This window comes from Acartia tonsa, chromosome 4, assembly GCF_053477335.1.
Source record: "Acartia tonsa isolate MP-2025a chromosome 4, ASM5347733v1, whole genome shotgun sequence".
NCBI classification, from domain to species: domain Eukaryota; kingdom Metazoa; phylum Arthropoda; class Copepoda; order Calanoida; family Acartiidae; genus Acartia; species Acartia tonsa.
In genome coordinates, this window is record NC_137263.1 from 7,313,940 (window position 1) to 7,341,855 (window position 27,916).

At 32.4% G+C, this 27,916-nt stretch overlaps 3 protein-coding genes across 3 annotated transcripts in view; 2 read left to right on the plus strand and 1 right to left on the minus strand.

Annotated features, from left to right (window-relative positions):
• LOC145315870 (uncharacterized) overlaps positions 1 to 27,916 on the plus strand; it is a 207,709-nt gene that overhangs the window by 163,833 nt on the left and 15,960 nt on the right. The window lies entirely within an intron of this gene.
• LOC145318207 (uncharacterized) lies at positions 1,601 to 7,367 on the minus strand. The gene is made up of 2 exons (XM_080159545.1): positions 6,669 to 7,367; positions 1,601 to 2,550 (listed from the first exon to the last, which is right to left on the minus strand). Exons 1-2 carry the CDS (start codon positions 7,197 to 7,199, stop codon positions 2,326 to 2,328), a joined length of 756 nt encoding a protein of 251 aa, XP_080015671.1. The 5' UTR covers positions 7,200 to 7,367; the 3' UTR covers positions 1,601 to 2,325.
• Positions 19,357 to 27,463, plus strand: LOC145318256 (cysteine and glycine-rich protein 3-like). Its single transcript, XM_080159580.1, has 3 exons — positions 19,357 to 19,572; positions 25,484 to 25,645; positions 27,206 to 27,463. Exons 1-3 carry the CDS (start codon positions 19,357 to 19,359, stop codon positions 27,461 to 27,463), a joined length of 636 nt encoding a protein of 211 aa, XP_080015706.1.

Sequence of the window (27,916 nt, forward strand, 5' to 3'; positions counted from 1 at the left end):
ACCGCCAGCCTAGACTTATAGGCTTGTATCTAACCGAGTGCAGACGGGAGGAAGCGTATTCACTCTTTGGCCTGCAACAATCAACTAGCCCTCAACACAGCAGGATGGAGTATGGTGGCGGTTACCAGTGGAGGTCTGACTCAGCCAGAGAAGTATAGGAATGTGAACAGGGATAAGGATACATAAACTTGGGTGTATATTACCACAGTATGGACGATTAAAAACCATAATGAAAGCGAAGTATCTCTATACTAAAGTTCTAAAATATAAGTATGTCCATATAAAACATCCTGTACTTTTCGTTCAGATCTCTAAATAATGTTAAATATTAAATGCGTTTTTACACTATTTTTATTAAGGTTTGTAGGCCCTACTGTCTAATTTGTTAAGCTTTGCTTTTATGGATGTTCTCATCCTTGTTTTTTATCTATTCTGTGCTTTCCTACTCATGGATGAATCTAACCTTGAAAAACTAGAAGAGTAGGATAAAAAAATTAAATAAAAAAAAACTGAGCAGGCGCTCGGGGGGATTTCATTTTTACAATTATAATTCAATTACCATCTCCAAATACAGATTCCTAGGTTATCCTTCAAATATTTAATTAAGACCATCCAATTTCAGTTTTAATTAAATTTTAGATTCCTATTTACTCTCCATTTTAATCTCACAGCCAATGCTATAGCCATAAAAAAATGTATTGCTTATTTTAGGATTTATAATTGGAATGTTCCATTACTAGCGGCTACACTGCACCTCTAGAGGCCTCTAGGGGCTTTTAAATTAGGTTGGGGGAGGGGGAGGGGTGAGATAAAATTGTTGAAAAAAATTTTGGTGCGGTTGTAAGCATTTTCGGCGAGTGGGGAGATACCCTCCTCCAAAATAGTCAAAATCTAATCTGGACCTATAAATAGCTTCACTGTAAAGGAGAACCATATCAATTCAGTGGTTAGCGAGATCCTTCTCTACAGACAAAAAAATAATAGGATAATATTCTAGCTGGAATTAAAGACACTCGATGCAATTTGAATTTCTTTCTAATAGCATTACACAATGATTTCGAAGGTGCTTTGACTTTTGTGTCAGAACCTAAATTGGGACATAGTGCATTTCATTACCCTAGGTTAGGTAACTTCATTTGACTTTTCAATAAAATCTAAAATGCAGCGGTTTTTGAGAAAATTAAATTTGAAAATTTCAAGTTTAATTTTTATCCCCTAGGAGTTATCGTATAATCATGACAAGAAAAGCAAGGATTATTTATTTAAAATTTTGAACAACTTTGCTTTTATAAAGCTCTTCATAAAACCACTCCTGAATGGAGTTAATTAATTGCCATTTTTATCAGTTGCTTTGCTAAGGTCACGGAAATTCAGCCTTAAATAAATCATATATAGAGAGGTTTTATGAAAAACTTTATAAAAGCAAAGTTGTTCAAAATTTTAAATAAAAAATCTTTGCTTTTCTTGTCATGATTGAAATAAAGTTACCAAACTTAGGGTAATGAAATGCACTATGTCCCAATTTAAGTTCTGACACAAAAGTCAAAGCACCTTCGAAATCATTGTGATTAATATAACAATAATAAAAGGCACAATAGACAAAAGTTTTTGATGTATTTTTATTGACTACATAATTTTAAAGCTTCGTAACAACATAGAAAAAAATAACAATAACATATTCTATAAACATTTAGCACATATAAACATGTAATTTTTAACAAATTTTATAATAAATGAGGGAAGAATTCATTTTAACAAGCACAATTTGGTTAAAATTATAAAGTTGTTATGATTTAGATAACTTTTAACAATTGAGTTAATGTAAATTGTGAATTTAACTTCATGACTAGAAAAACAATAATGTAACTAAGAACGGCTGTAAAAAGCGTCACCCGAGAAAAATTTATTTTATGAATAACTAAGATAAGCTTATTAATTTTTTCGTAATAACTTTGATTAAAAATTTGTTAAGCTTAATATAATTTATTCAGAAAGTAAATTTTATCCTTTAAAAATTTAGCTGAAATGTTTTGAAATTATGAATATGTACAAAAAAAATAAAACTGTGTGTATATTATATAAAATGAAAAAATATATATGTATTTTCTACGATAGTTTTATTCTATCATTTTTCTATTGACTTTTTACCTTTGCTGTACATTATATAAAATCACAAGTAATAAAAGTATATTTTGATGAAACTGTTTTAATATTTGATTCGCGTCTTTTTTGAGCACAGGTGTGATTTTTCATCAATTTTTTCGAAGTTTAGGTTTTTCATTTAAAGTAACAAAAGAGATTCGTCGTTTCCTTTCAAAAATGATATTAAACATGTCTTTTCATGTGCAGCGACAAATGATCACTTCGCGCAAAGGTGCGTTCACATAGATGACATTTGAATGGTTTCATGCCAGTGTGCTTGCGGTGGTGACGTGTTAGCTCGTCTGAGCGGGCAAATCTCCAGGTACATCCTTGCCAGGTACAGCAGTAGGGCTTCTCACCAGTGTGGGTCCGCTTGTGAGCCTTCAAATGAGAACTCTTTGTGTAAACCTGAAACAAAATATTTTTGTTACGAAAATCAACTTCTAAAAAAACAATACTTTTTTACATCCTGTTAATAAAAATAAAACTTTTGAATCATAGGAATTTCCTCAAAAAAAACGTGAATGCACAATGCAATAAAAAAAACAAGGATGTCCGTAATATACAGACGAAGCTAGAACATATATATAAATTTATTTGTGGACTAATAGATTAAATAAAAAGTTCAAGTATACCAATCATATGTCAGTTCTAAACATTTTTTAATTCTTTCAAACATATGAAGTCATAATTATAAATCTACAATGTGAAGTAGTAAGATGTACGTGTGAGTGTTTGTGAGTGTGCGTAGTTGTAACACTTCGTAAACTAATGAAATATACTTTGAGCTATTTGCAGGAGGATACTCAGAAAAAAATACTATCCTACCAAATTTTTATACTTTTTGAATTGAAAGATCATAAATTCATGTGACTGTAATTTATTTTCTCGTATTCATTCGAATCCGGTGGATAGGAACCGGTTCTCATCCATACGAAAAAACTATGTCTAGCATCGTATTATATCCAGTTTTCTACGAATATAGAAATGTACAATCATAAGATTAAAACCAGTTTTTTTTAGCTCGTGCCTTCGGTTTTAATCTTATAATTGTACATTCTATATCCGCGGAAAGCCGTTTATAATACGATACGAGAAATAACTATTACCCTTCGGTTTAACATTTCAATATTTTTTGTTAGTAGTGGATACAATTCTTAGATTATTAAGCTTTTTTCTTAATAATTAAAATAAACTAAAGCTTTCAAAAAAGATTCAGTCTCTATTATATTTAACTAGCGGCTACGCCCCTAGAGTCCTCTAGAGGCACTTGAGGAGGAGAGAGTCGAATTTAATAACCCAATTTCTTATTTTAGATTTTAAAAGAAATTTTTTTTTTTCAGTCCTAGTATCTAGGAACTAAGAATTCGAAGAAGTAAGGAAAGTTGGAAAATAGCTTAAACCAAGCTTAAATATAAGAATTAAATAGCCCAAAACCATCAAGACACCTGTAAGAATCTTCCATAAAATTGAGAACTCATTAGGTTAAGCCGTTATCGAAATCTTAAGCTACAGACAAAAAAAAACGTAATACTTTATATAATAGGATTACATATAAGTAAGAAGAGATATGAATCAAAACAAAATTTAGCATCACAATAAACTTATTTTTATAAACACAAAGGCTAAGGTGTGAGGTGTTTGATAACTTCCACTAAAAGAAATGTAATCGACAAAAAATATGGAACAGCAGACAAATTAAAATTTTCGCCAGTTGCAAAAACCGCAAAATTATTACTGGAGCATCATACTGCCATACAAGTCTCTCTGACATCGTGATTTTTTTTTTAGATATAATACGTTGGATTAGTTAATGTAATATGAACAAAATCGATCTTTTGCTAATGGTATGGCATCGAACACCACTATGTGTATATGATATTTTTGCTTTAGATATCAACCTATTGTTCTTAATATCTATTCATGTATTACAGGGGGATTATTCTAAATAATTTTAAACTTTAGTAATTCAGTAATCCAAATTTTAAAGTGTCTACTTCCCTAAAGATGGTGGGGTTCAGCCCAACCCCCCCCCCCTACCCATCTACATTATTTTTGTGGTGAATAAAAAAAAACATTTTTTGTATTTATATTAGTGGAGGAGGGAGTGTAAAAATGGATGAAGGAATTTAAAAATATATTTTATCTTCATCAATGAGTGCATCGCTAAAAGGATAATATTATTTTGTTAATTTGTAATTATTATAATGTATGGCCTGAATTATATTGAAAAAGAGTTTATAATGCTGAGATGTAAAAAAAAAAATAAAAGATAGTCACACTGATATATTACTAGAGTATACATCATACATGGAACACCCAAAAATGTACTAATTTTTTTTGTTGAATTATAAGAACTAAATCTTTAAAGACAATATCTTAACATGTAGTTTTAAAAACAATTTTCAGAAAGTTTTATTATAACTTTTTTAAAAGTTTTATAAATTCTACAAGTAATAAAAGTGTTATAATGATGGAGATCATTTATCATCCAATGTCCAATCTCTGAATACATTGTGAACTTATTACTAAAACTGGTGTATGTTTACCAACTAAGGATAAAAGTGGTTTGTGCGAAAAAAGGGTTGGGATAATGGATAAACAATACGTGGACATTGTGACAGATTCTCGCATACCCTTGTAAAATGTTTCTCCCAGCTGGCTAATGTAGCGAAACCACACTTCCCTATGACTTTACCTACCCCCCCCTCCCCCCTGACAATGTAGAAAGGTATTGACCAAAATTAAGGACTATATTATCAACCAAAATTTATTTTAATTTTCCCGTTGACACAATATCCACGTATTCTATATCCATTATTTGGATATAATATGTAGATGAATCTGATATGGGCTCACCACACAAAGGTCACATGGGTCAATAATTCTTATAACATTTTTGCTCTCATTTTATATACATACATGTAATGTATGTATACATGCGAGATATTAATTTTTAAAAGCGAAGCTTTTCTATAATTAGGGTCGGTCCGTCCGTACGTCCGTAACGGATAGCTTTTTTCGTTAATTTAAGCATGTTGGAATTGTCCTATCGATTTCAAGTTTTGCATAATGATTCCTTTAATAGTTAGGTACGATTTAGAAAGCGTAGAAACCCTATAATCATCACCAAAATGTCCGTACGTCCATTTTAAACATGTTGATTTTTTAACTTTTTTAACAACAAATTTTTTTTGTGATCTAATCATCCGATTGATCTGATTTTTGGTATATTGATTCCTGGGACAACAAAGTATAATGTAATAAGCAAAGCAACTCTATAATCAAGTCCTAAAAATGTAAGTATGTCCATAAACATTATCCTGAATCAAGCAGTTTTTCAACAAATTTACTTACAATTTTGCTTTGACTCTTATACATTTATATTATGATTATTCAGTTCTGACACTATACAAGTGTTAATGTCCGTTTGTCCTACCGTTTCAGTGCTTCGCTTTATGGATGTTGTCATCCTTGTTGAGTTAAGGGGTGAGGGTTGGAATTTTTATATCAAAGAAAATGCTATTTCTAAGGTTAAATGGATTTTTATGTCTAATGCTTTTGTAAACTAAAAAAGAAACAAACTTTTCAGGAGGTTTGATTTTTCTGCTTAAGAGTATCCCAAACTATGTAAGGAAAGCTTTATGATTATCTGAAGCTAAAAGTCTCAAAAAATGCTGGTCTAAATAGGTTGTACTTTTCAGGGAAGGTTTATATATGTATTGTAGTGATTTAAGGCTATTTTCCTGACCTCCCCCGCCGTCCCTTACAGGCTTGAGGCGAAGCAACTAGTATGTATATGTATATATAATAAGATTTAATCACAAAATAACAAATGTTAATATGGCAGGCTATGTCAAGATTAATATTAAAATTTTGATTGCTTTAAATTAAATACCTTTGTTAAAGTTTCATGCTTAAGATAATAACCACGTAAAATATTTTTCACTCGAAGAGTGTATGTGCAAGCATAGATGTTTCCCAGCTATTTGAATAAACAAACAGATTTTAATTATAGATAATTTTAATCTTGCAAATTAAGTAAATACTGAAAACTTTCCCTTATGGTGAAGTTGCTTTAAATTTTAATCTTAACGGGTAATAAGTTTTAAAGAAGCGTTCTTTCATTCGCTGCCACAAATTTAAAGGACTTTTATTTAATCTTGATGGGATTACACAAAATATCAATGTCAAAAGTTTTCCATTAACTATTTTAATCTACAGTATGGGTAATTTGAGGTGAGTATAAATTTATCATCCATTGTCTAACCCCTTAAGAATTTTACGAAATTAATTTGTTGAAAAAAATATGTTTAGGACACATAATTTCCCTGACTCTCTCTACTTCATAATCAAAGGTCGTGCGATCAAAGAGTTGGTTGCCTGAAGGGTGTTAATGATATTAAGCTGGTTAGGCGAAGGGGACAACGGCAAAACAAATCGCAAGTTTATAAATATGTGCAAAAATTATAAACATGCAATTAAAACATATGAATTTTCAAAAAGTGTAAGTAAACATTACAAACCTTATCACAGCCTGGTTCGTCACACTTGTGGTTCCGCCTGTTCGAGTTTGTGGACGTGACTAGCGGTATGGAGGAAGGCGAGGAGGAGCTCATGTGCGCTGGCAGCGGCCGCCGACCCGTCAGGACCGCCGCTGTCTCCTGGAGCCGGGCCAAACACAGTAAATTTAAAGCAGCAATGTCAAGCTGTATTTGTTCTTGCGATAAATTTGATGTCGAAGAAGTCAACGCGGCTAAATTCGGCGGTGACATTAAAGTTGCTGTTGCCGCCGACGACAGCGGAATTGACGTGATGCTCGGTGGCGTTCTCGGCGGTGATATCAGGCTGTTGAGTTCGATGCCGCTGCTGGTGATGGTCTGGTCAGTGTCGCACTGGCGCTCTCGTCCTGGCAGGGTGAGATCTGTAGCCATCATCATGGAGTTGTTATTATGATCATCCTCCTTCACGTCTGACCTGTACACACAAACCTTGTCCTCCTTGTAACATGACACTTCGCGCTCTCCGCGGGACTTGAACGTCAGGTCAAGAGCCATTGTTTAACTATATATTAATAAAATTGTCTACATTAAAAGTTTATAACAATTTTAATCTTTCACTTGTTTAGAGTCTAATTTTATTTTATAACGTTATAAAAGTGCTTCAAATTAAGCATTAACCCACGCGTGGAGAGGTGTGGTTTGTTTGATGACTATTTATTGACTGAGTAAATTTTGAAGCAAAGAGAGAAGAATCCTCTTTAGGATGGACGAAACCCTTCATCATGTAGATGTACCCCACCCCATACACTTCCTCACCCGCCCTAACTCCTTGCTCTTCTTCATATGTGTGTGTGTGTGTATGTGTCGGTATTTCCTGGAGTGAGAAACCATACCATACATACATATACATAAATATTTGTGCACACACACTCACACACGCAGTATATGTATGTACATGAAGGGTGGGAGGATATGATGGTCTCCGCCTATATCTGCCCTGGTTCCATCCCATCACACAAGGACAGCCCCGCCCCGCCCTCCTTCCTTCAGCACACCCTCTCACTTATACCATATTGGTTTGTGCGTGTCCACATGTGTGTGTGTGTGTGTGTGTGTGTGTATGAAGATGGTGGGAAAGAAGAGCGGATCTTCTCCAGTGCACTCACACACACACAAACAGAAAAAGAAGATGAGATACAGATTTCAGAGTCAGAGGGCAAGTAAAAGTGTCAGCACTGGAATTTTAGTCTTTAAGCACAAACTTTCAAAATATCATTAATTAAAAATATTGTGCTATTGCTTTTATCAGAAGAGCATTATAAACATACTGCTATGTAAGAGAGGGGTAGCGGTCTTTTTAAAAGTGACTCATAAAAACTTTTCTGAAAATATCCTAATTATATGAAAAGTATCTTTGCCACTTATAAATTGAAAGTTTACCACATACTTTATGCCTGCATATAGATTCACATATTTTTATATATATAAACACAAACATACAAACATAACCAACCATGGCAAACTCGTGCACACACCCACACACACACACACACACACACACACACACACAAACACATCCACACTGGAAGCATGAACCAACAGAATACCCTCGCGGCCGCGAAGGTGACATATGGACGGCCATACAATTAAGCAAACATAGCAATATAGCATGTGAGCCAGAAAATGAACATTTTTAACCCTTAACGGTCGGGGGGGGGGGGGGGGCGTTGAACGCGAAAATTGACTTAGACTTATAAAAGGTCAGAAATTCATTATCAAACAGTGGACTTGCACAAAAAAATTTAGCCCTCTAGCTCTAATAGGAACTGAGATAATAGGTGGGGGACGCCCCCCCCCCCCCCCCGACCGATTAAGGAGCTGCAAGGGGCCTGACTGTAAAGGGTTAACTTTCTGTTCTACCAGCGCGCACCTAACTCACAGTGAAGGTATATTTTTAACTCTAAGTTCGTCCAACGCGCACCTTACTTATAGTGAAGCACAGACACAATCCATTTTTATGAAAATTGCTTCTCTGAAGTTATTGTCAATAAATTGTTCTAATCGATCTGATATACCTTGACTTATTGTAGTTTAAGCACAACATTTACTTAATAAGTAACAAGTTTTCTCAGATATATACTGTCAGCTTGCTGTAGCTGCGCAACTTATGGGCATATTTGTCCTGGTTTTGAAGAAATTAAATTTTTAAAAGAAGGTGTATCAACTATTTTTTTTATAGCTAGCCGGTTCTTTTAGTAAGTAGTAGATGTAAAATTTTTCATAGAATTCAGATATGCAATCGGTTTTTTTGTAGACCTCTTATTTTTTAAGTAATTTAAGTTTAAAAAAAAAAAAATTAAGTCGATTTTAAGGTACTAAAATGCAACAAAAAAAAGAAAGAAAATGGTCATTATGAACAAAAATAGTAAGATCTTTAATTTGACACCTTACTTTTTCAATTCTGTCAGGTAATTATTGAAAAAATCGATTTTTTTAAACCCACGAGAATAAAAACTTTGAACTTAATTTTATTATTTCACAAATAAAAAAATATGGGTTCATATATACCATTAGAATCAGAAAAATATTACGAATCCATTGTAAGCAAAATTGAAAAAAAAAGTTTACAATATAGTATATAAACTACAATAAAAGGAATTATATGAAAATATCATATTATGTTGTACAGGCAACGTCTTAATTCTTCAATTGAGTATAAAAATGGGAAGGGGGTAAAGAGGGGGTAAAGAGGGGGTAAAAAAGGGAAGACAATAGTGTTGTCTGAACAAAAAAAATAATTGGCCATTTCTGTAATTTTTTAATTTTTTAATTTTTTTCAATTTTGCTTACAATGGATTCGTAATATTTTTCTGATTCTAATGGTATATATGAACCCATGTTTTTTATGTCTGTTTGAGAAAATATTTAGGTCTAAAGTTTTTATTATACCGAGGTTAAAAAAATAGATTTTTTCAATAATTACTCAACAGAATTTTAAAAGTAAGGTGTCAAATTAAAGATCTTACTATTTTTGTTCTTACTGACCATTTTCTTCTTTTATTTTGTTGCGTTTTAGTACCTTAAAACCGACTTAATTATTTTTTTAAAAAACTTAAATTACTTAAAAAATAAGAGGTCTACAAAAAAACCGATTGCATATTTGAATTCTATGAAAAATTTTACATCTACTACTTACTAAAAGAACCGGCTAGCTATAAAAAAAAAAGTTGATACAACTTCTTTCTGGTTTTTGGGCACAAAGTTTGAACACCAACTTACGTACCAAAGAATCTATTGTGAACGATGGTATGGGAGAAGCTAGGAGGAGAAATCCTTTAAAAAGGGGAAGCATATAGGGGTCTTAACTAAAGAGGCGCGGAGTAGGTTACAGGACATAACAGCCGTTTCTAAAGTAGACAATTACACATTATTGACAGTACTGTATAGCCAACACACAGCTGTGGTATCGTTGAAAAAAGCGACTAAAGGAACCACTTTACTAAGGAGCGAAGAAGAGCAAAAGTGATGCGCTGAAACAACTCTCTCTATCTATCTATCAACTTCGCTCTCTCGTTCTCTCTCTCTCTCTCTCTCTCATCACTGCCATATTCAAAACCATTCTTCAACAAAATTAGATCAAATCCTTGGCGCACACACAAACATGCTAGCAAATGTGTGTGTGAGCAATTGGCATGTGTGTGTGGGTGTAAAATTGAAAGGAGTGGCGCGGATGTGAGGAAAGGAAAGGGAAAATTTGAAATTCATCATTATTATGTATGTGTCCCTGTACAATATACTTCAAATATCCATCTACTTTTCTTATATTTTCAAAAACAAAACAAACTAAAGCAATGTTTAATTTTTTGTCATTCGACGTTGGACCGATAAATGTTTAAAAATCTTGGTGCTTTTTGTCAATTAAGATAATTTTAATACACTCGGCTGCTATATTTAATAGACAAAGTTTTTCTGCGTTAATTCCCCTGACTAATAAGCTTACACTTGGCTTCTACTAAGTAACAGTGTTCCAAATTTTCCACCAATACTTTTAATCTAATTTTTAATTTAATGGATTTTGTTTCTCATGATCGTCCATTGTCTAACCCCCTAACATCTCTAACAAAAAAAAATAACCTTTTAAGTGATTTTTTGGTGGCTTCCTTCAATTGAAAATTTAAAATGTGGGTGGGGGTAGTTTTTATGTGTGGTTTTGTTTTCCTTAGTCTAAGTTAGGTATGATTGTTATATTATGATATTATGCAGGGAGTAAGGGAGGGGACAATGGGCAATTAATTCAATTTAAGAGGGTTCGCTGAAAAGCAATGAAAACCAGATTTATCAAGAAAATTTTACCAAAATTGTAAAGGGATCATGGTAACCTAATTTAGAACAAAATTAGTTCTAAGAAAAAAATCATTTACTTGAAAACTAAATTATCAACACATCACAATGTAGTAAACATTCTGTAATTAATCACTAGAAAAATCTTGTTTAGAACTACCTCAACCCTTCTGATATATTTATAACTGACCCCTAAACTCAAGCGGTTCTTAGATTATTTAATACATAAATATCACAGTAGAGTTTCTATACATGAAAAGACATTTTCTTGGGAAAAAATATTTGTTAAAACCAGTGATAAATAACAAACTTTTCTGTCTGCATATTCAAAACTAGCTCAGCTAGTTAGCGGGGCATTGATGCGCAAGTCCCCAAAATCAGTAAGAATCCGCTGTATTCGTGCACATTACCTTTAAGCCAGTCCCCAAAGTCTGAGACTCCTTAAAAATTGAATATTCGATCCATTGTCCCCTCCCTTACTCCCTGGATATTATGTGAAGGGTAGCCCTGCAAGATAGGCCCGGCCCAGTAGAGTTATGGTACCGCAAGTATAGAACCCACAGGGCTAGGGATGAAGAAAAAAACTAACAAAAACCACCTTATTTTGCAAATTAGGTGGATGGGTTAAAAAGCTATTGAGATTCCACGCATCTTATAAAGTCCTTATGAGAAAATGGTTGTTAAAATGTAAGGTTATGGTAGTAAAAGAAACTTGACAATTGTAAACATGAGCTTATTAAAAGCAAATATATTCTAAAATTAATATGCTTACGTAAGTCCGTATTATGATAGTCCAGTTAATGGGTTTTTGATTGTTTGAATGGTCTGATTGATTTAAAACACTGCATGATAAATATTTATTTTACTCCATTGCACTTCATTTAAACGTTCTGTGGTAGTGAGTTTTTTTATGTGATAAAATCAACTTATTGGTTTGCTAATTCCTGTAACGATGATGCTCTATGCTATAAAATAAACATTTTCTTCACTTTACGCCTTTTTAAAGTTATATGCATTTCCAATAATTTTACTCTAAATTAAAAGAGAATCATTGATCACACTTGAAAGATATTGTTAATTAATCTTTATTGCCTTAAAGTTTATGATGTTTAATTTTTTTAGAATTAATGTGCTTTGCCTTATGTATTACCTTAATAACTATTACCTAATTAGGTATTCTCCTTTGATTTCATGTGATCATCTAAAAAAAACAGGGCATCATCCGCTTGTAATAAGATGCAATATTCTAACGAACACTGGTGCATATTCGCGCCTGTTTATTGGCCAAGGCATTCCTCCTACTCTAACTATTTATGTCGCACACCAGACTTAGTAGCAGTAGAAACTATTTTTAACGTCTTTAGTTATGACGCGGTGTCTGGCCGAGATTAGAACCTATCACCTCCCCGACGACGAGCAGCTTCGCTACGTGTTAAACCACGGTCGACGGTTTGCCATATGGATAATTACATCCTAGTTTTACCAACATGTAAGTATGAAATACTCCCCGTCATAATAGTTTTGTTATGGATGTAAAATTCACATTCTTAAATTCTAAACTTTTGTTTGAAGGTTTATTAGAATGTTTCTTGTAAAGATTTTACTTTTAGTCCTTGTAAGTAATAATCATAAAACAACAACAAGAATGATCTTATTAGCGGATTATTAACAAGCAAATGGGTAGAATCTATGCTTCTTATTTGCCGTTAAGTCTGAGCTAAGAATAGATCCTGCAGATTATAGATTTCATGGATACGGATAAGATAAGGTTTCATAAGTAATTTTTTTGTACGAAGCTTGAGATCTCAAATACAAGGGTTTGAGTTGGTTCTACTTTAATGTCTTACGGTGGGTTTTGGCTAATTTCGTGGGGGAAGCACCTAATGTATTATGTATTTGATAAGGGCGCAGCCACTGTTATGGTATGAAATAAAAAGTTTTTTTTCGTTTGAAGTTAAAGATCTCGGCAAGGGACGAAGAGACTAGTACATCCTTATATATGTAGTAATGCTTTTCGTTTGTCATCTCACTAACTACTTAACCGATTAAGTTCTCCAGCTATGCCAAGCTTCGAATAACTTTTGAATATTTTTCTGATATTTTAAAGTATAGGTATGGTTTTATGTTATTTTACTGTCGACTTAGATAATAAAAGTTCTAGATACTTTGGAGCCATTAGTATATGTGTAATATAGATACTAAAGAATCTATGAAGCTACTATCCTTAAAATATTGTTGGTAACGAATATTGCCAAAAATCTATGAATTTTAAAGGCTGCTAGCTGCCAAACGGCTGAACGTACAGATCAAAACCCGCACATCATTTTAAGCGTTATAAGAAGGCCTACAAATAATCTGGAATAGCCAAGATCCAATGATGCACAGGGAAAGCTTCACTGAAGAAAAAACGCGTAAAATAGGCCTTTTTCGCGCTTTTCTCTGCACTGCGAGATAATTATGCATTATTGATTTATAACTATTCCAGATTATTTGTAGGCCTTCTTATGCCACTTTAAACTGTGTGCGGGCATGATCTGTACGTTAAGCCATTTGGCAGCTAGCAGCCTTTAAAATTCATAGATTTTTGGCAATATTGGTTACCAGCAATATTTTACCGTGAACTGCAGTAGATCAGAAATATCTATTCAATTAAAAATAAAGCATTAGTTACACAATTACACAGTAACAGACATAGTGAGGGAACTAAGATTTTATACAACAAGATTTTCGTGTTAAAATAACAATTAACGGGAATAGTCCCTTTCGTAACATCGCCCCATAAGGGGCGATTAGTCGTATTTTAAAAATGGCTTTTTATAGGTTATTTTAGGTTAAGTTAGGTTATATTGGGTTAGGCGATTGCCCCACAGGGTTATAGCCCCCCGCAGGGGCTAGAAATAGGAGAAAAGCTACTGTGAAAAATACAAAGAATCGCCCCATAAGGTGCGATGTTACGAAAGGGACTATACCCCAATTAACAAATTTAAAACAAAAGTTAGCATATATGCACAAACAATAATTATATAATTAACCCAGGAAGACAGAGATTGGACAATGGACAATAAGTTACCCGTAACAACAACTGAATTGTATAAAATTCTGCTTTAGATTTTGTTGGAAAGAAAGGTTTGTAGATCAATTTAATTGTCATTATCCTCTCCCACCTGCAAATTATTAGCACAAACTAATTTTTACTAATTTATGCAGTGCTAATATGTTTGTTTTTATTTTAATATAAAATTAAAATATAAATAAACAAACAATTATTAGGACAAAAATTTCCATATTTCACAAGGCTGTGTTGACAAAAAATTTTACGATTCTTTCGAAATTTGATAAACTTAAAAAAATAGATAGCAAATACTATAAATTAAACTTATTTTTTTTTTAAATAGGACAATCCTATTATATACAGTTTTTTTGTTTGCTTGATCTAGATAAACAATGAACCGATTAAGTTTTCTATTTTAGAGAAGATTCAAAAAGCTTCCAGGATAGCTTAAGGAAATTTACCTTCTCAGAGTTAAAATAAAACAATTCAAACAGACAAAGAACAGTTAAAACTAGCAGAAAAACTATGCTATTGAAAAATAAGTTTGTTGAAATAAAAAATTCTAACATCCTGTATTGTTTATTTGAACCACATAAGGGTATTTTGAACGCGTGTAAAAATTTATAAAAGAAAGATGATATTTTATTTTTCTAGAAAAATAAAGAATCACTCGAAATAAAATGTGCGCATACAGGGAGGCGCCGTTGTATAGCTTCTTGTTTATTTGCAAATATCTAGATAAAAAATAAATGAATATAAACATAATTCCTGGTTTTCATAGTTCCTAAGGGCAGGTCGGTATTGGGCAAAATCATAAAAAACAATGTTATGTCAACCTAGAAGTTGGGTTTAATATCAGAGAGTCAGTCAACACATTAATTTTTAAAAAAATACTTCTTTTCTTTTTTTTAGATTTTCAAGTTAGGGTTAGGATATTTTTAAACAAACCTAAAGAAAAATGAAAATCATAGTTTATTAATTTGCAAACTGCTTTGATTATTTGTCTAGCTACGCCATGAAAATAAGTTTTTTTTCTTCATGTTGATACGAGAAGACATGATAATTTATAATTAAATTTAACTTTGTGTAGAAAATAAATAAACTCAGGGCTGAACAGCCGCTGAAAGCCCTTTATGGGCACTTCTAAGAGCTTCTATCCGCTGTGGATTTAACTAAACCAAATCAAAGTACATAGGTTAGATGATAAAAATAAAATCTGCGCGGTCAAATAGGAAGGAGGTATAGGGGGGATTTCTCTCCAATTTTTCAATTTTACCAATGGAGTAAGATGCTGTGAGTATTGGTGCAAAAAAATATGACGTAACAAAAAAAAATAGCCAATGAGAGTCCACTACCATTGCCGCCATTGGTCAATAACGGCCTCTCATTGGCTAATTTTTTTTGTTACGTCATATTTTTTGCACCAATATTCACAGCATCATGGAGTAAATATTTTGATAGGGTTAAACAACTTTAAAGGGGGGGGGGGTCCCTAAATAATTCGACTGGTCGAAGGTTGAATATTTTTTTGCGGCTGATTGGTATGAAAAGCGAATTGGCTGCCGAGCCTATTACTGCATTGTCTGCGGATGCCGAGCCCTTTTAGAAATTTCTCACCGAATCTGTAATGAAACCATTAAGAAAAAAAGACATCAAAATATTTTATTTGTTTCAAAAACATTTGTGATATGCGCTTTTTTCATTTCTTTAATTATAAGTTTTTAGTGTATTTCAGAGCTAAGTTAGGTTTTTTCATTCTTTTGCTACTAGGTTTCGTGATTACATAAAATATTTTTTTATCCGTGAATCAGTTCGTAGCTTCTCTCGGAATAATTCTTGATTGATAAATTAGTAAAAAAGATTCTACTAATCTGATGAAGTCAGAAATAAATCAATGCATGCGTAGAGGGGGGGGGGGGGTAACCACGTTATCTTATTCGTTGGCTTAAAAACTTTGGGTACATTTATTAATTTTGATTGGTTTGTTCAAAACTAATAGTGTCCAAACTTTTCAGACAATATTTTTAATCTTCGGACAGAGGTAATTTTGGTTATCGTCATTGGGAGTTCATATCAATTCGTCGTCCATAGTCTTATCCGTTGAGATCCTTATTTAAGGGAACTTTTTTCTCACACGCTCTTTGTAAAACTCTGTTAACGCACCTTGTATTATAGCCGGTGAAGTATATATATTTATCCACTCAAATCCCAATCTGTTATTTTAAATCCATGGCATGTTAAAAAGTTGGGTACCAAGATGAATAATGAGGTCTTGATGAAGTAATCAAATTTAATGAGGCCAGTCATTAAATTCTTTCTAAAGAACACAATCATAACAAGTTCATCATGCAGCTACTTTAAACCAGGGTTGTCAACTTGTAACAGTTACATCAGACAGCTACTTTAAACCAGGGTTGTCAACTTGTAACATTTACATCATGTAGCTAATTTAAAGCAGAGTTATCAAGTTAAAATAACATGTTTAAAATGTAGCTACTTTAACCAGGGTTATTAAGCTTTAACATACACATCATAAAGCTACTTAATACAAGGGTTGCTGACTTGTAACATTTACATCATGTAACTATTATAAACCAGGATTATAAGGTTACAATAACATATTCATCATGTAACTATAATAAACCAGGATTATAAGGTTACAATAACATATTCATCATGTAACTATAATAAACCAGGATTATAAAGTTTCAGTAACATATTCGTCATATAACTATTATAAACCAGGGTTATAAAGTTACAATAATATGTTCATTGTGTAACATATTTAAACCAGGGTTGCTAACTCGTAACATTTACATCATACAGCCACTTTAAACCAGGGTTGTCAACTTGTAACATTTACATCATGTAACTATTATAAACTAGGGTTACCAACTTGAAACATTTACAACATATACCTATTTTACACTAGGGTTGCAACATTGTAACATTTACATCATGTAGCTACTTTGAACCAGAGTTGTAAAGCTATAATAACATGTCATCATGTAGCTACTTGAAAACAAGGTTGCAAACTTGTAACATTTACATCATATAGAAACTTAAATTAGGGTTATAAAGTTATAGTAACATGTTCATATTCAAAGATATTTCATTCTTTATCAAACTAACTACAAACTAGGGCTTCTCACATATAATTACAGTTTTGCTATACAACAAATTAAGAAGCATGGTTACCAAACATACTAAACAGGAAAAGTATTTAAAATGCTGTTGCACAATAATTGTCTCCTAGAGGTCATTGCACATAATTTCCTTCTCAAATGCTACAAATTCTAAATTGCATTAGTACAATCATTCTTTTTTACATACAGCAAAGATACTTTACATTGTGTATGAGTACGTTTGTCTGTATTGTTCCATTCATTTTAGTAGCGAAGATACTTTATAATTCGAAATGTCAGTCTGAAACAATCAGAGGAGTGAAATATAAATTTTTTGACTGACTTGGTCTGTCCGTCTGACTGTTGTGCTCTGGCGTTGAATAATTTTCATAAAAATATGATTATAGATAGCTAACTATTATTTTGTATGAATATTCTACAAATGTATTAGCATTTGCTCTAAAACAAAAAAATGACGACAATACCTTAGCTTAAAAACCAATTCTGTATAGATTTATACTTGTATTCAAAGATTAAATCAGTCTAATTGTTTCGTTCCTAATAAACTTAGTTGTCCTCGTTTAATACAGAAAGACCAGAAAAAATCTAGTTTTTGCTGGAAAAACTTCATTTTAAGGCGTAGCATAAAAAAGCATTATGTTTTTAACATCTATTTTCTAAATCCTAGTTTATTATTCTGCTAATAATCTTATTGTTTTTGCTTTTGAATTATCAAAAACATAAAAGACCTTTTAAAATCCTCTTGTTTACTTCCTATTTGTAGAACATGTGACGTATTACATAAAATGCACAATTTCTATTTCATTTATTCTGGTGGACTAATGGATATACAATACATGGATATTGTTACAGGGAAATTGTTGTCGTCAATTTTGGTTGCTAAAATATTCCTCAGATATTGGTCAACGCGTACCTCCATGGTAAGGGAGGGGAATGGGGTAAAGTTATAAGTGGTGGGATGGGTTATCGATATATTAGCCAGCTCATAAAATCATTTGATCAGGGTATGTGAGAATCTTATACAATATCCGCGTTATCTATATCCATTGGTGGACTCCACAAGTAGGAAAATACAAGAAATGTTAAAATAAGGACAATTATGATCATAAATTGCGAAGCAACAACAACCCAACAGGATTCTTCTTGAAAAACGATGAGATAAGTAACTTTTTGATTCTTATCAATATTGTAATCTTGCTTTTTATGTAAAGGAGTACATTTTATGTTCAATAGTTCTAGAGTAGCTGCGCTGCGAAAAAAATGTTGCTGCTTAGTTCTGGCTGACGGCCAGATTGCCAGGCAGCCAACATCCTCCCTGAGAAAGTTGTGTATTTACCTTAGCAACAGTAAGGATACACAGCGCAGTTCTTTAGTTTACATTCGAGACAAGACAACTTGGACTTTTGTTGCGTTTCAATCAGTGCTGTTTATTTATTTTGTTTACGTTGAAGTAAACGTTCGTATGGCTTTTAGAATGAATTCATTGTTACTTGGATCTTACACCAGATTATCATGTATTATAATAAAGTGAAACTTATTGCTGGCTGAAATAGAGACTCCTTCCCCCCCATAAACCCCCTCGCCTCCTACTGTATGAACGAATTGACCAATAAATGATGTTAGCAAACTAAATTGACGCCAATTTTCCCCTGTCATAATATCCACGTATATTCTATATCCATTGTTTTTCAGTGCGGTGACAGGTAGCAAATCTACTCTATAACTTGCCAAGCTAGTCTGTGTTTTTTATGATTTTCGGACATCTATCTACTTGTCAGTTCAGGCCACATTGCTACTTAAAATTAGATTCCTGTGTAGTTTACTGGTCTTAATTAGATTTCAGACTTAATTATTGAGATACTTCGCTTATAACACTGTTTAATCGGTACGAGAAAGTCAGTATGTCCAATTTAAAAATTTATATTAAATTTTATTATATGATATAATTATTCAATAAATTCGTGAAATATCGTTTCCTATGACGATTAAACATAATGTTATAAGCAAGGCATCTAAATAATTAGTTGCGCTACGTTTTTATGGTTGCTTCCTTATTTCTATCAAAATTTATTAGCGAACGAATAATAAAAATGAAATGATTGTGTTTCGAAATTTACCTTTTATAGAAACTATTATATATTTTCAGAATATATTAGTAACAAATTCTAGTAAAATGCCTTGGAACGCGCCTAACCCCGCACCGAAGTGCCCCTATTGTGATAAATCCGTCTTCCCAGCTGAGTCATACATGGCAGCTGACCGCCGACCCTTCCACAAGCAGTGTGTCAAGTGCTGGACCTGTGAGAAGAAACTGGTGCCAGCGACTATCAATGAACACGATAGCAAGCTGTACTGCCCTGCCTGCTATGCAAACAAATTTATGCCTCAGGTAGAGTTCAGTAAAACCATACTTATTTTGTACTTTTTATCCTGGTAATCTTCTTTGTTATTTGTTGTAACATACGGCAACATACATACAGACACCTATTATTAGACAGAGATTGTGCGCAAGTTTAAAAAGTACAATGGCAACTAACCACAAAAATATTCTATTTTTAAAGTCTTTACAAACATATTTAGGCAGTGCTAAAGTAAGATCAATTTTAGGTTCAACAAAAAATTTAAATTATTTACCCTGAATATATATGACAAGTAATTTGTATTCAAAATATTTTTTAGAAAGAGGTTTAAAATAAAATCTGACATATATCTTAAATAGTCGCCGAGAAAATCACATTATCACATTTCCCACATAGCATTAAGGACGGACTTGGGCGTACGGACGGACATAGTGAATTATAGAGTAGCTTTGCTATTAAAAAGATAATTGTAGAATTATGGATGACGTTAAAATGACATGAAATGAAGTCATAATAAAAATATTTTAATAAATTCCTCACGTATTGAAAAAGTCACGGACTAGATATAATTCTGATGATAAGTTCTAAATGCTAATAGTAAAATATATCAAAAAGTTGTGCAACTTTGGATTATTATCATGGCTCTGAAACAGATTAATTTTCGCTGATTAGTCGCCATTAAAAACATATCTAGAGTAATAGCCAATAAAAAAAATTCTATGGTTTTAATTTACAATGGTTAATGTACAAGTAGGATTTATTTTTTTGGTGGAGGGGGGGATTTTTTTAGGGAGGAAGGAGGAACCATTTAAAACATAGTCAACATTGACACTCCTCTTGCATCTTTTATTCAAGGATTTTGTGTATTTAAAATCTTCTAATATTAATAAGAAATATTGTAAGCTAGTTAGTAAATGAATGAATAAAGAAATATAACTCTGAGAAATGAATGTCTGACGGGCAGCGACCGAGAGTAATGAATTCTGGAATGTTACGGGTGAAAGGGAACACAACATAAGTTTTCTTCAAATTTCTAATTCGTTTTTTAAAAAGCGTAGCTACTCTGTATGCAATTCAACATTTTTGGCATCTCTGCTGTCAGTCTGCATATTTTTCTGACAGTAATGCTCACATGATTTACATATCTTCATAACAGTAAAAGGAAGTCTGTGTATTTGTCTGTCTGCAGCGTGAGATATCGCTAACTAATGATCCGATATGGTTTTCCTTGACAGTGAAGCTTCTTACATGTCCAAGGAAGGTTTATATCTTCTCCCTTTCAAGATAAATCATCCCTAGATAAAAAATTTCCTTCTTTTCTTTTTAATATTAAAATTACCCCTCAAGTGCTCCTAAAGGATTCTAGGGGCGTAGCCACTAGCTCTTTACTATTTACATTCATCTTTCAAATAATCCTAAAGTGACTCTATGTGGTTGTAATTGAATTGTGTAGATAATAAAATCTAACATGAAACTATGGTTCTCTTACAATTACCAATGCTCCTCTAGTGGTATTCGTATTTCTAAAGTGACCTCTATCGTCAGCATAAATCACAAAACATTGGTACAACAAAATATCCAGAAACGCGTGGCCTAACACGTAGTGCATCAGCTTATTGTAGGTTCAAGTCACGGATCATCGCCGCGTCATAACTAAAGATGTTAAAGTGGTACTTAATGATGCCATGTTATAAACGCAAAATTGATAGTTAGAGTAGTGGGAATGCCTTTGCCCAAAACAGACGCAACTCACTACCACGCACAGCTAAGACTTCCAGACAAAGGTCGTGGAATCAAAGTGTTGGTTGTCTGTTTGGTATTATAACCTAATACTTGTTAGGACAGAAAAAGAGAGATTGGCTCCTTTAAGTTACACTTGGTTGTTGGACCTCGCAGCAGCCTCGCTTGTACGAGGTTGTTGACAAGGTTATCGCTGCTACAACGTTGCACATCATTTACATTACCAAACTAAAATTTGATGCTGCACACTTGTTAACTGTTTGCATATAATAAATCTATTAACTATTCCTTTTCCTCTGTGATCTTACTCTACTTTATTTTAAATGTCCATTTAAAAACAGTTTACCATAAAAATGTAGCAATATAATTCTAATTATTCAACTATGTTTATTTATTCAAATTATTCAAAGAATATAATTCTTTAAAAATCAAAATATCTCATTAACTACTTCACCAATATATTTGACCTTTACCAGAAGCCTTACATGGGTCCTATATGTTACCACGAGTAGGTTCGGAACCCCTAAATCTTACTTTACCCAGCACGCTTCAATAAACAACAATATTAGGCATGTCTAAAAAATATTACTTGAATCATTACACTAGTCGCCGGAAGGAAAAAGCAGTTTTTTGAAAGGGGCTATCTGAGATTATTACAGATTCTGATATATACATATATAGACTAATGAAAAATGCAAAAAACGAAATCAAAAGCGTTCCTTCTTGGGAGAAAATCCGGGAAAAAGATTTTAGCTATTTTTAACCTAAAATTCACATTGGCAAGCCTGCAAAAAATATACAGACATTTTAAACATGTCATTGCTCAGCACATAGAAAAGGTAGAAAAATGCTATGCATACCATTGGAAAGCTTATAACCTCTATTTTTAATATTGGTATATTACGTTTCTTTACTATTATTAGTTTTTGAGCTATCCTATGAAATATGCACAAGTTTTGAAAATTCAGTTTTTTCCTTGAATTTCAAGTTTAATACTTGTTACACAAACCTTTTAAAAATTATATTGCTTAGCACCTAGAGTTATATAATTATTCTATATAGATATCTTTGTATATTTTAGGTACATTGGGTGCTTTAAATTTTTGCCTAATTAAAAATTGTCTTTGAAATGTGTATAGTTTGTAGTAGGAACCATGTAGGGAGGGGGAAAATTTATACACTTATAGGCAATGAAATTCAGTATAAAATTTTGCCATGGATGTTTTGCGGCTTGTTGTTATAGCCATTAAACTGATTCTTTTTGTAAAATCTCTTATATGATTAAATATACCAGTAAACCTAATATTTGGTATTTTCCTTCTAGGGGTTAGTGGGGTAAAACTGCACCCAAAACTACTAAAACTTTAAGTTCTGGGCTTATTTTTAGAGATATCAAGCTGATTTTATTAAAGTATACTTTTTTGCATAATTGAGCCAAGTAGCCACTTTTTATATCATTTTGGCACTTTCCTCTTTGGGACTAGTGGGATAAAACACTCCCCAAACACTAAAATTTAAGCCTTTAAAGCTTGAGCTTATTTATAGAAATTTCAAGCTGATTTTTTAATGTAAACTTTTTCACGTAATTGAGCTAAGAAGCAACTAAAGAACTCATTTAACACTTTCTTTCTAAGTGGTAGTGGGGTGAAAGACCCCCCAATAATTAAGTTATAAGATCCAAGGGGGGGGGGGGAGAGTTTATATAATTTTTATAAATATGGTACAAAATTTTGCTCTAGATGTTTGGGCTTGTTGTTATAGTTATCAACCTGATTATTTTTGTAAAATTTCTTATATCCTATTATATAAAGTAGTAAGCTATTTTTGTCTGTAGCAAAGGATCTCTGTAACCGCTGGTCAGATATGGTCCTTCTATACTGTGTAGCTTCTCATAGATTCTGGGAAGGTTTCTAACTATTTTGGGCGAGGGTACAATCACCCTCCCAAGGGAAATCACCCTAAAAAAATGAACTCTTTTCATTTTAAAAAAAATTTCTTTTAATAAGTACAATTGAAAGTAGAGGGGTCACCCTCACCACAAGGGCCTCTAGAGTCCTCTAGGGCCTAACTGCTAGCGATTAAATATACCAGAAAGTCTTAAGTTTTGGCACTTTCCTTCGAGGGGATAGTGGGGGAACTGACCCCAAAACTACTAAAACGTTAAGTTCTGTGCTTATTTTTAAAAATATTGGGCTGATTTTGTTAATGAAAACTTTTTTCAAATAACTGAACTAAATAATCACTATAGATTTCAATTAGGCACTTTCTTTCAAGGACTATATCATTTGTTTCAATTATGTGAAATATGTTTTCATAAAAGTTCAACTTGATATCTTTGAAAATAAGCTCAGAACTCATAATTTTTGTATTTTGATGTGTTTTACCCCACTAGACTCAAGAAGGAAAGTGCCATAAGGAAATCTGTAATAGTTACTAATTTAATTAGTAAAATATGTTTATATTGAAAAAAATAGATTGATATCTTCAAAAATAATCTCATAGCTTATAATTTTAGTGTTTTAGAGGCTTTTTTACCCCACAAGCCCCTAGAAGGAAAGTGCCAAAATTTAATTTTTAAAGTTTTACAGGTACAGGAAAGTACCAAATGAAATCTTCAGTGACTACCTAGCTTAATTATGTAAAAAAGTTTACAGTAAAAAATCAGCTTGATATCTCTAAAACTAAGCTCAGATATTAGATTTTAGTATTTTTGAAGCTTTTTTACCCCACTAGCCCCTAGAAGGAAAGTGCCAAATTTCAATTTTCAAAGATTAGTTGGCAGATTATATCATATAAGAGATTTTACAAAAAGAATCAGGTTAATGACAACAAACCCAAAAACATCCAAGGCAAAATTTTATACTGAATTGCATTGCCTATAAGTGTATAAACTCCCCCCCCCCAAACTACAAACTATGCACATTTCAAAGACAATTTTTAATTAAGCTAAAATTGAAAGTACCCAAAATACCTAAACTATACAAACATCTATAATACAAAGTAGCTAGATGTCTGTCCGTCTGTCTGTCTGTCCCTTAAGTTCTTGGTAACCACTGAACCGATTGGATTCTTCTCTTCAGGGTATATACCTATTGGTCCTGTGGTGGTTTTAAGCTATTTTCTTGGGGGGGGGGGACACCTCCAATCCCACAAAAAATGAAAATCCCCCCCCCCAAAAAAAAAAAATTCCTGGTGCTGCTCATAAACTATTTTTTTAAAATTACCTCATAGGCCAAAGCCCCTAGAGGCTAGGGGGGAAGCCGCTAGTATCTATATAAAATAATTATATAACTCTAAATGCTAAGCAATAAGAATTAAGGTATGTGTAACAAGTATCAAACTTGAAATTCAAGAAAAAACTGCATTTTTAAAATTTGTTTATACTTCAGAAGATAGCTCAAAAAATAATAATAGTACAAAAACGTAATATACCAATATTGAAAATAGAGGTTATAAGCTTTCCAATGGTATGCATAGCATTATTCTACCACTTCTAGGTGCTGAGCAATGACATGTTTAAAATGTCTGTATATTTTTTGCAGGCTTGCCAATGTGAATTTTAGGTTAAAAATAGCTAAAATCTTTTTCCCGGATTTTCTCCCAAGAAGGAACGCTTTTGATTTCGTTTTTTGCATTTTTCATTAGTCTATATATGTATATATCAGAATCTGTAATAATCTCAGATAGCCCCTTTCAAAAAACTGCTTTTTCCTTCCGGCGACTAGTGATTAATATTTGGCTTATTTAGATAAACACTATTCTTTTCATGACTTGCTTATTTGTAAAGTATACATTCTATTTTGCATTTTTAGTATATATGTATGTTGGATAAGGTTTATTAACAAAATCTTGATTATTTACCATTGCAAATCACAAAATTTTTTAAAAAGAAAGTCAATAAGCAGGTATATGTAGATGAATATTTATTATTATAGTCCGTTAGCTTCGGATACAGAAACAGAAAATGTTAGGTAGGATTTGTTCCTCATGGACAACAAAAAAGAGATTCTTCTTTTGAATTTGATTTAAAATTTAGTAAACAATTCCTAGAAACCCCCTCTAGATATTCTTCTTCCTCGTGTCTCATAAACGGTTTGTACCTAGCGAAAATTATGCAGATTCTGTGTTGTAGCAGAATTTGAAAGATTTAGAGAAGCCTAGCTTAAAAGAACACTAATACCTAAGTTTTACCTTTTCCAGGACGACAACATACCAGAGAGGACAACTATGCAGGTTCTTCCTGTCGGCGGTATCTACAGCGCCATGGAGGAGGAGAAACGGCGGGCAGAGGCTGAGAGGCTGCGCAAAGAAATGGAGGAGGCTGCCAAAAAAAGCGGCTGCTGTCCTCACTGCGGAAATATTGTAAGTACTTAATTAGTGGCTGCTTCGATAGCTTTCATGAGCTTCGGTCGAAAAATGAAAGTTATGATATGATTCACATAAAATTTATTGTACATTTATAGTCTTAAAAGGTCTCTTTAACGGAAAATCAAATTTGTCAATCAGTTAGTGAAAGAAAAAACTAAATTTTTTTAGATAGGCAAACTCACACAAATGTCAGATCAGTCATACATAGAATCTATTCATTTAAAAAGTTTAGTGGTATATGTAAAAAAGCATAATTTTAAAACAATTTGATTGCATCATATTTATATTTTTCTCCAATTAACTAAACTTTGTTTTCAATACTTTCTCTATTGTTTTGTGTTTTCAGAGAATGCTTCACAATTTTTTGTCTCATTTTTAGAATTACTTGGAAATAGTTTCCTTACCATTTTTGTGGCCCATGTGATTAGGAATCAGGGATCTTCAGGGATAAGACAATTGACGATACATTGATGTACTTCTAAAATGAAGAATACAAATTAACCCTTCTTTAGATTCAAATTAAGTAACCAAAATTGTTAAGCCGGCGAATAAAAAACATGTTTATAAAACATTGGATACTAGTGTAATTTACAGACCAATGTCCCCTCCCCCCCTGTTAACAATAGTTGAAATTCAAAGTGCATCCGACTAAATGATACTAATTCTATTATAACAAGTACAATAATGACCATAGATAGCGCAACAATAACGAGCTCATTGTTTTAATGAAAAAGAAATAACAATAAAGTTGCATTATGATAACAACAAAGTTAAACAAAAATATAATTTCTGAACTAAGTTTATTTTTTTTTAACAGATACTGTCAAAAAAACTTCCAATAGCTCATATTTTTAAATCAATCAACAGACAAAATAATGCATGGCTAGGTCAGTCTGACATACAGACGAATCACTTTAGTAATAAAGTAGTTACGTCATTAATTGTTAGAGATAATTTACACAATGAAAGCATTATAAAAACATCTTTTCTAAGTTTGTAAATTGGAAAAAAGTTTAAAGTATTAGATTAGAATTTTAAAATGAATTGTATACTTAATGGTTAGTTGTAAAAGTAAGGGGCAATGCCTTGACTTATAGACAGACGGAAGTAAAAATTTTTTACAATTTAAGCTGTGAAAAGAAGCTATTTGAAGGGTTAACCTTTCTTACCTATACAAGGCTATTCTTTAAAATAACAAAATTATCGATCCAGCAATTCTAAGGGTCTTAAGTAACATACAATTTCCATAATATTTAATGTTTAAAATCAAAGCTTTTCTATAATTAGTGTAGGTCTGTACGTCCGTAACGGACAGCCCTTATAGTGAATTTAGGCATGTTAAGATTGTCATATCTATTTTAAACTTGGCATGATGATTCCTGTATCGATTAGAAAGCGTGGGAACTAATTTTTAATAGATTTTGGAATATTGATTCATAGTACTATTAGGTATACAATGTTTTAAGCGGAACATCTCGATACTCAAGTATTCAAGTATTAAAATGTAAATTTGGCCTTTAGAATTATTTTTTATAGATTTTTTTTTTATTTCAGACGGTTGGTAACGACTTTGTTGAGTTGAGTAAGAACCTGCGCGTGCACAAGCACTGTCTCAAGTGCACAACCTGCGGTAAAGCTCCAGAAGACGACCTCCCCATGCTCCTCGGGCCACGCCATACTGAAAACTTTTTTGGCCAGGAAGAGTTGGACCCGTACTGCAAGTTTTGCTTCGCTAAAAAGTTTAAGGTGTCCGCTATGAATATTGCAGAAATAGTTAACCTGGAAGGTCAGTCTGATGGTCAGAGCCTGTGATTTTTTTTAAATCTTAAATAATTCATGATTATAAATTATTGCTCAATTTTGAATGGAGATGTGATTTATTCTTTTTAAAAAAAGAAATTTTTCTAGGCAATAATTCTTTTATTTCACTTAAAATTTCTATATTTAAAAGCTAAACTTAAAGATGTAAAAAAAAATTTTTTTTGTCAAATATTCATTTTTAATAAATTTCAATACTAATACAAATCATTACATAATCTGCAACGATCATTTTTGTCATTTTACGAAAAAATAATAAAAACGAATTTACTTTCATATGAAAAAAATCATTACCTGACATTTTGTGGTGGTATTGCTATAATTGTTAAGTCAACTAAGATCAATGTATTTCTAAAATCATTTTATTTATGTTTAAATGTGTTTTGATTTTTGTATAAAACAAAAATGCGTTGAAAAATAATATTTTAATGTAATTAATAGTAACTT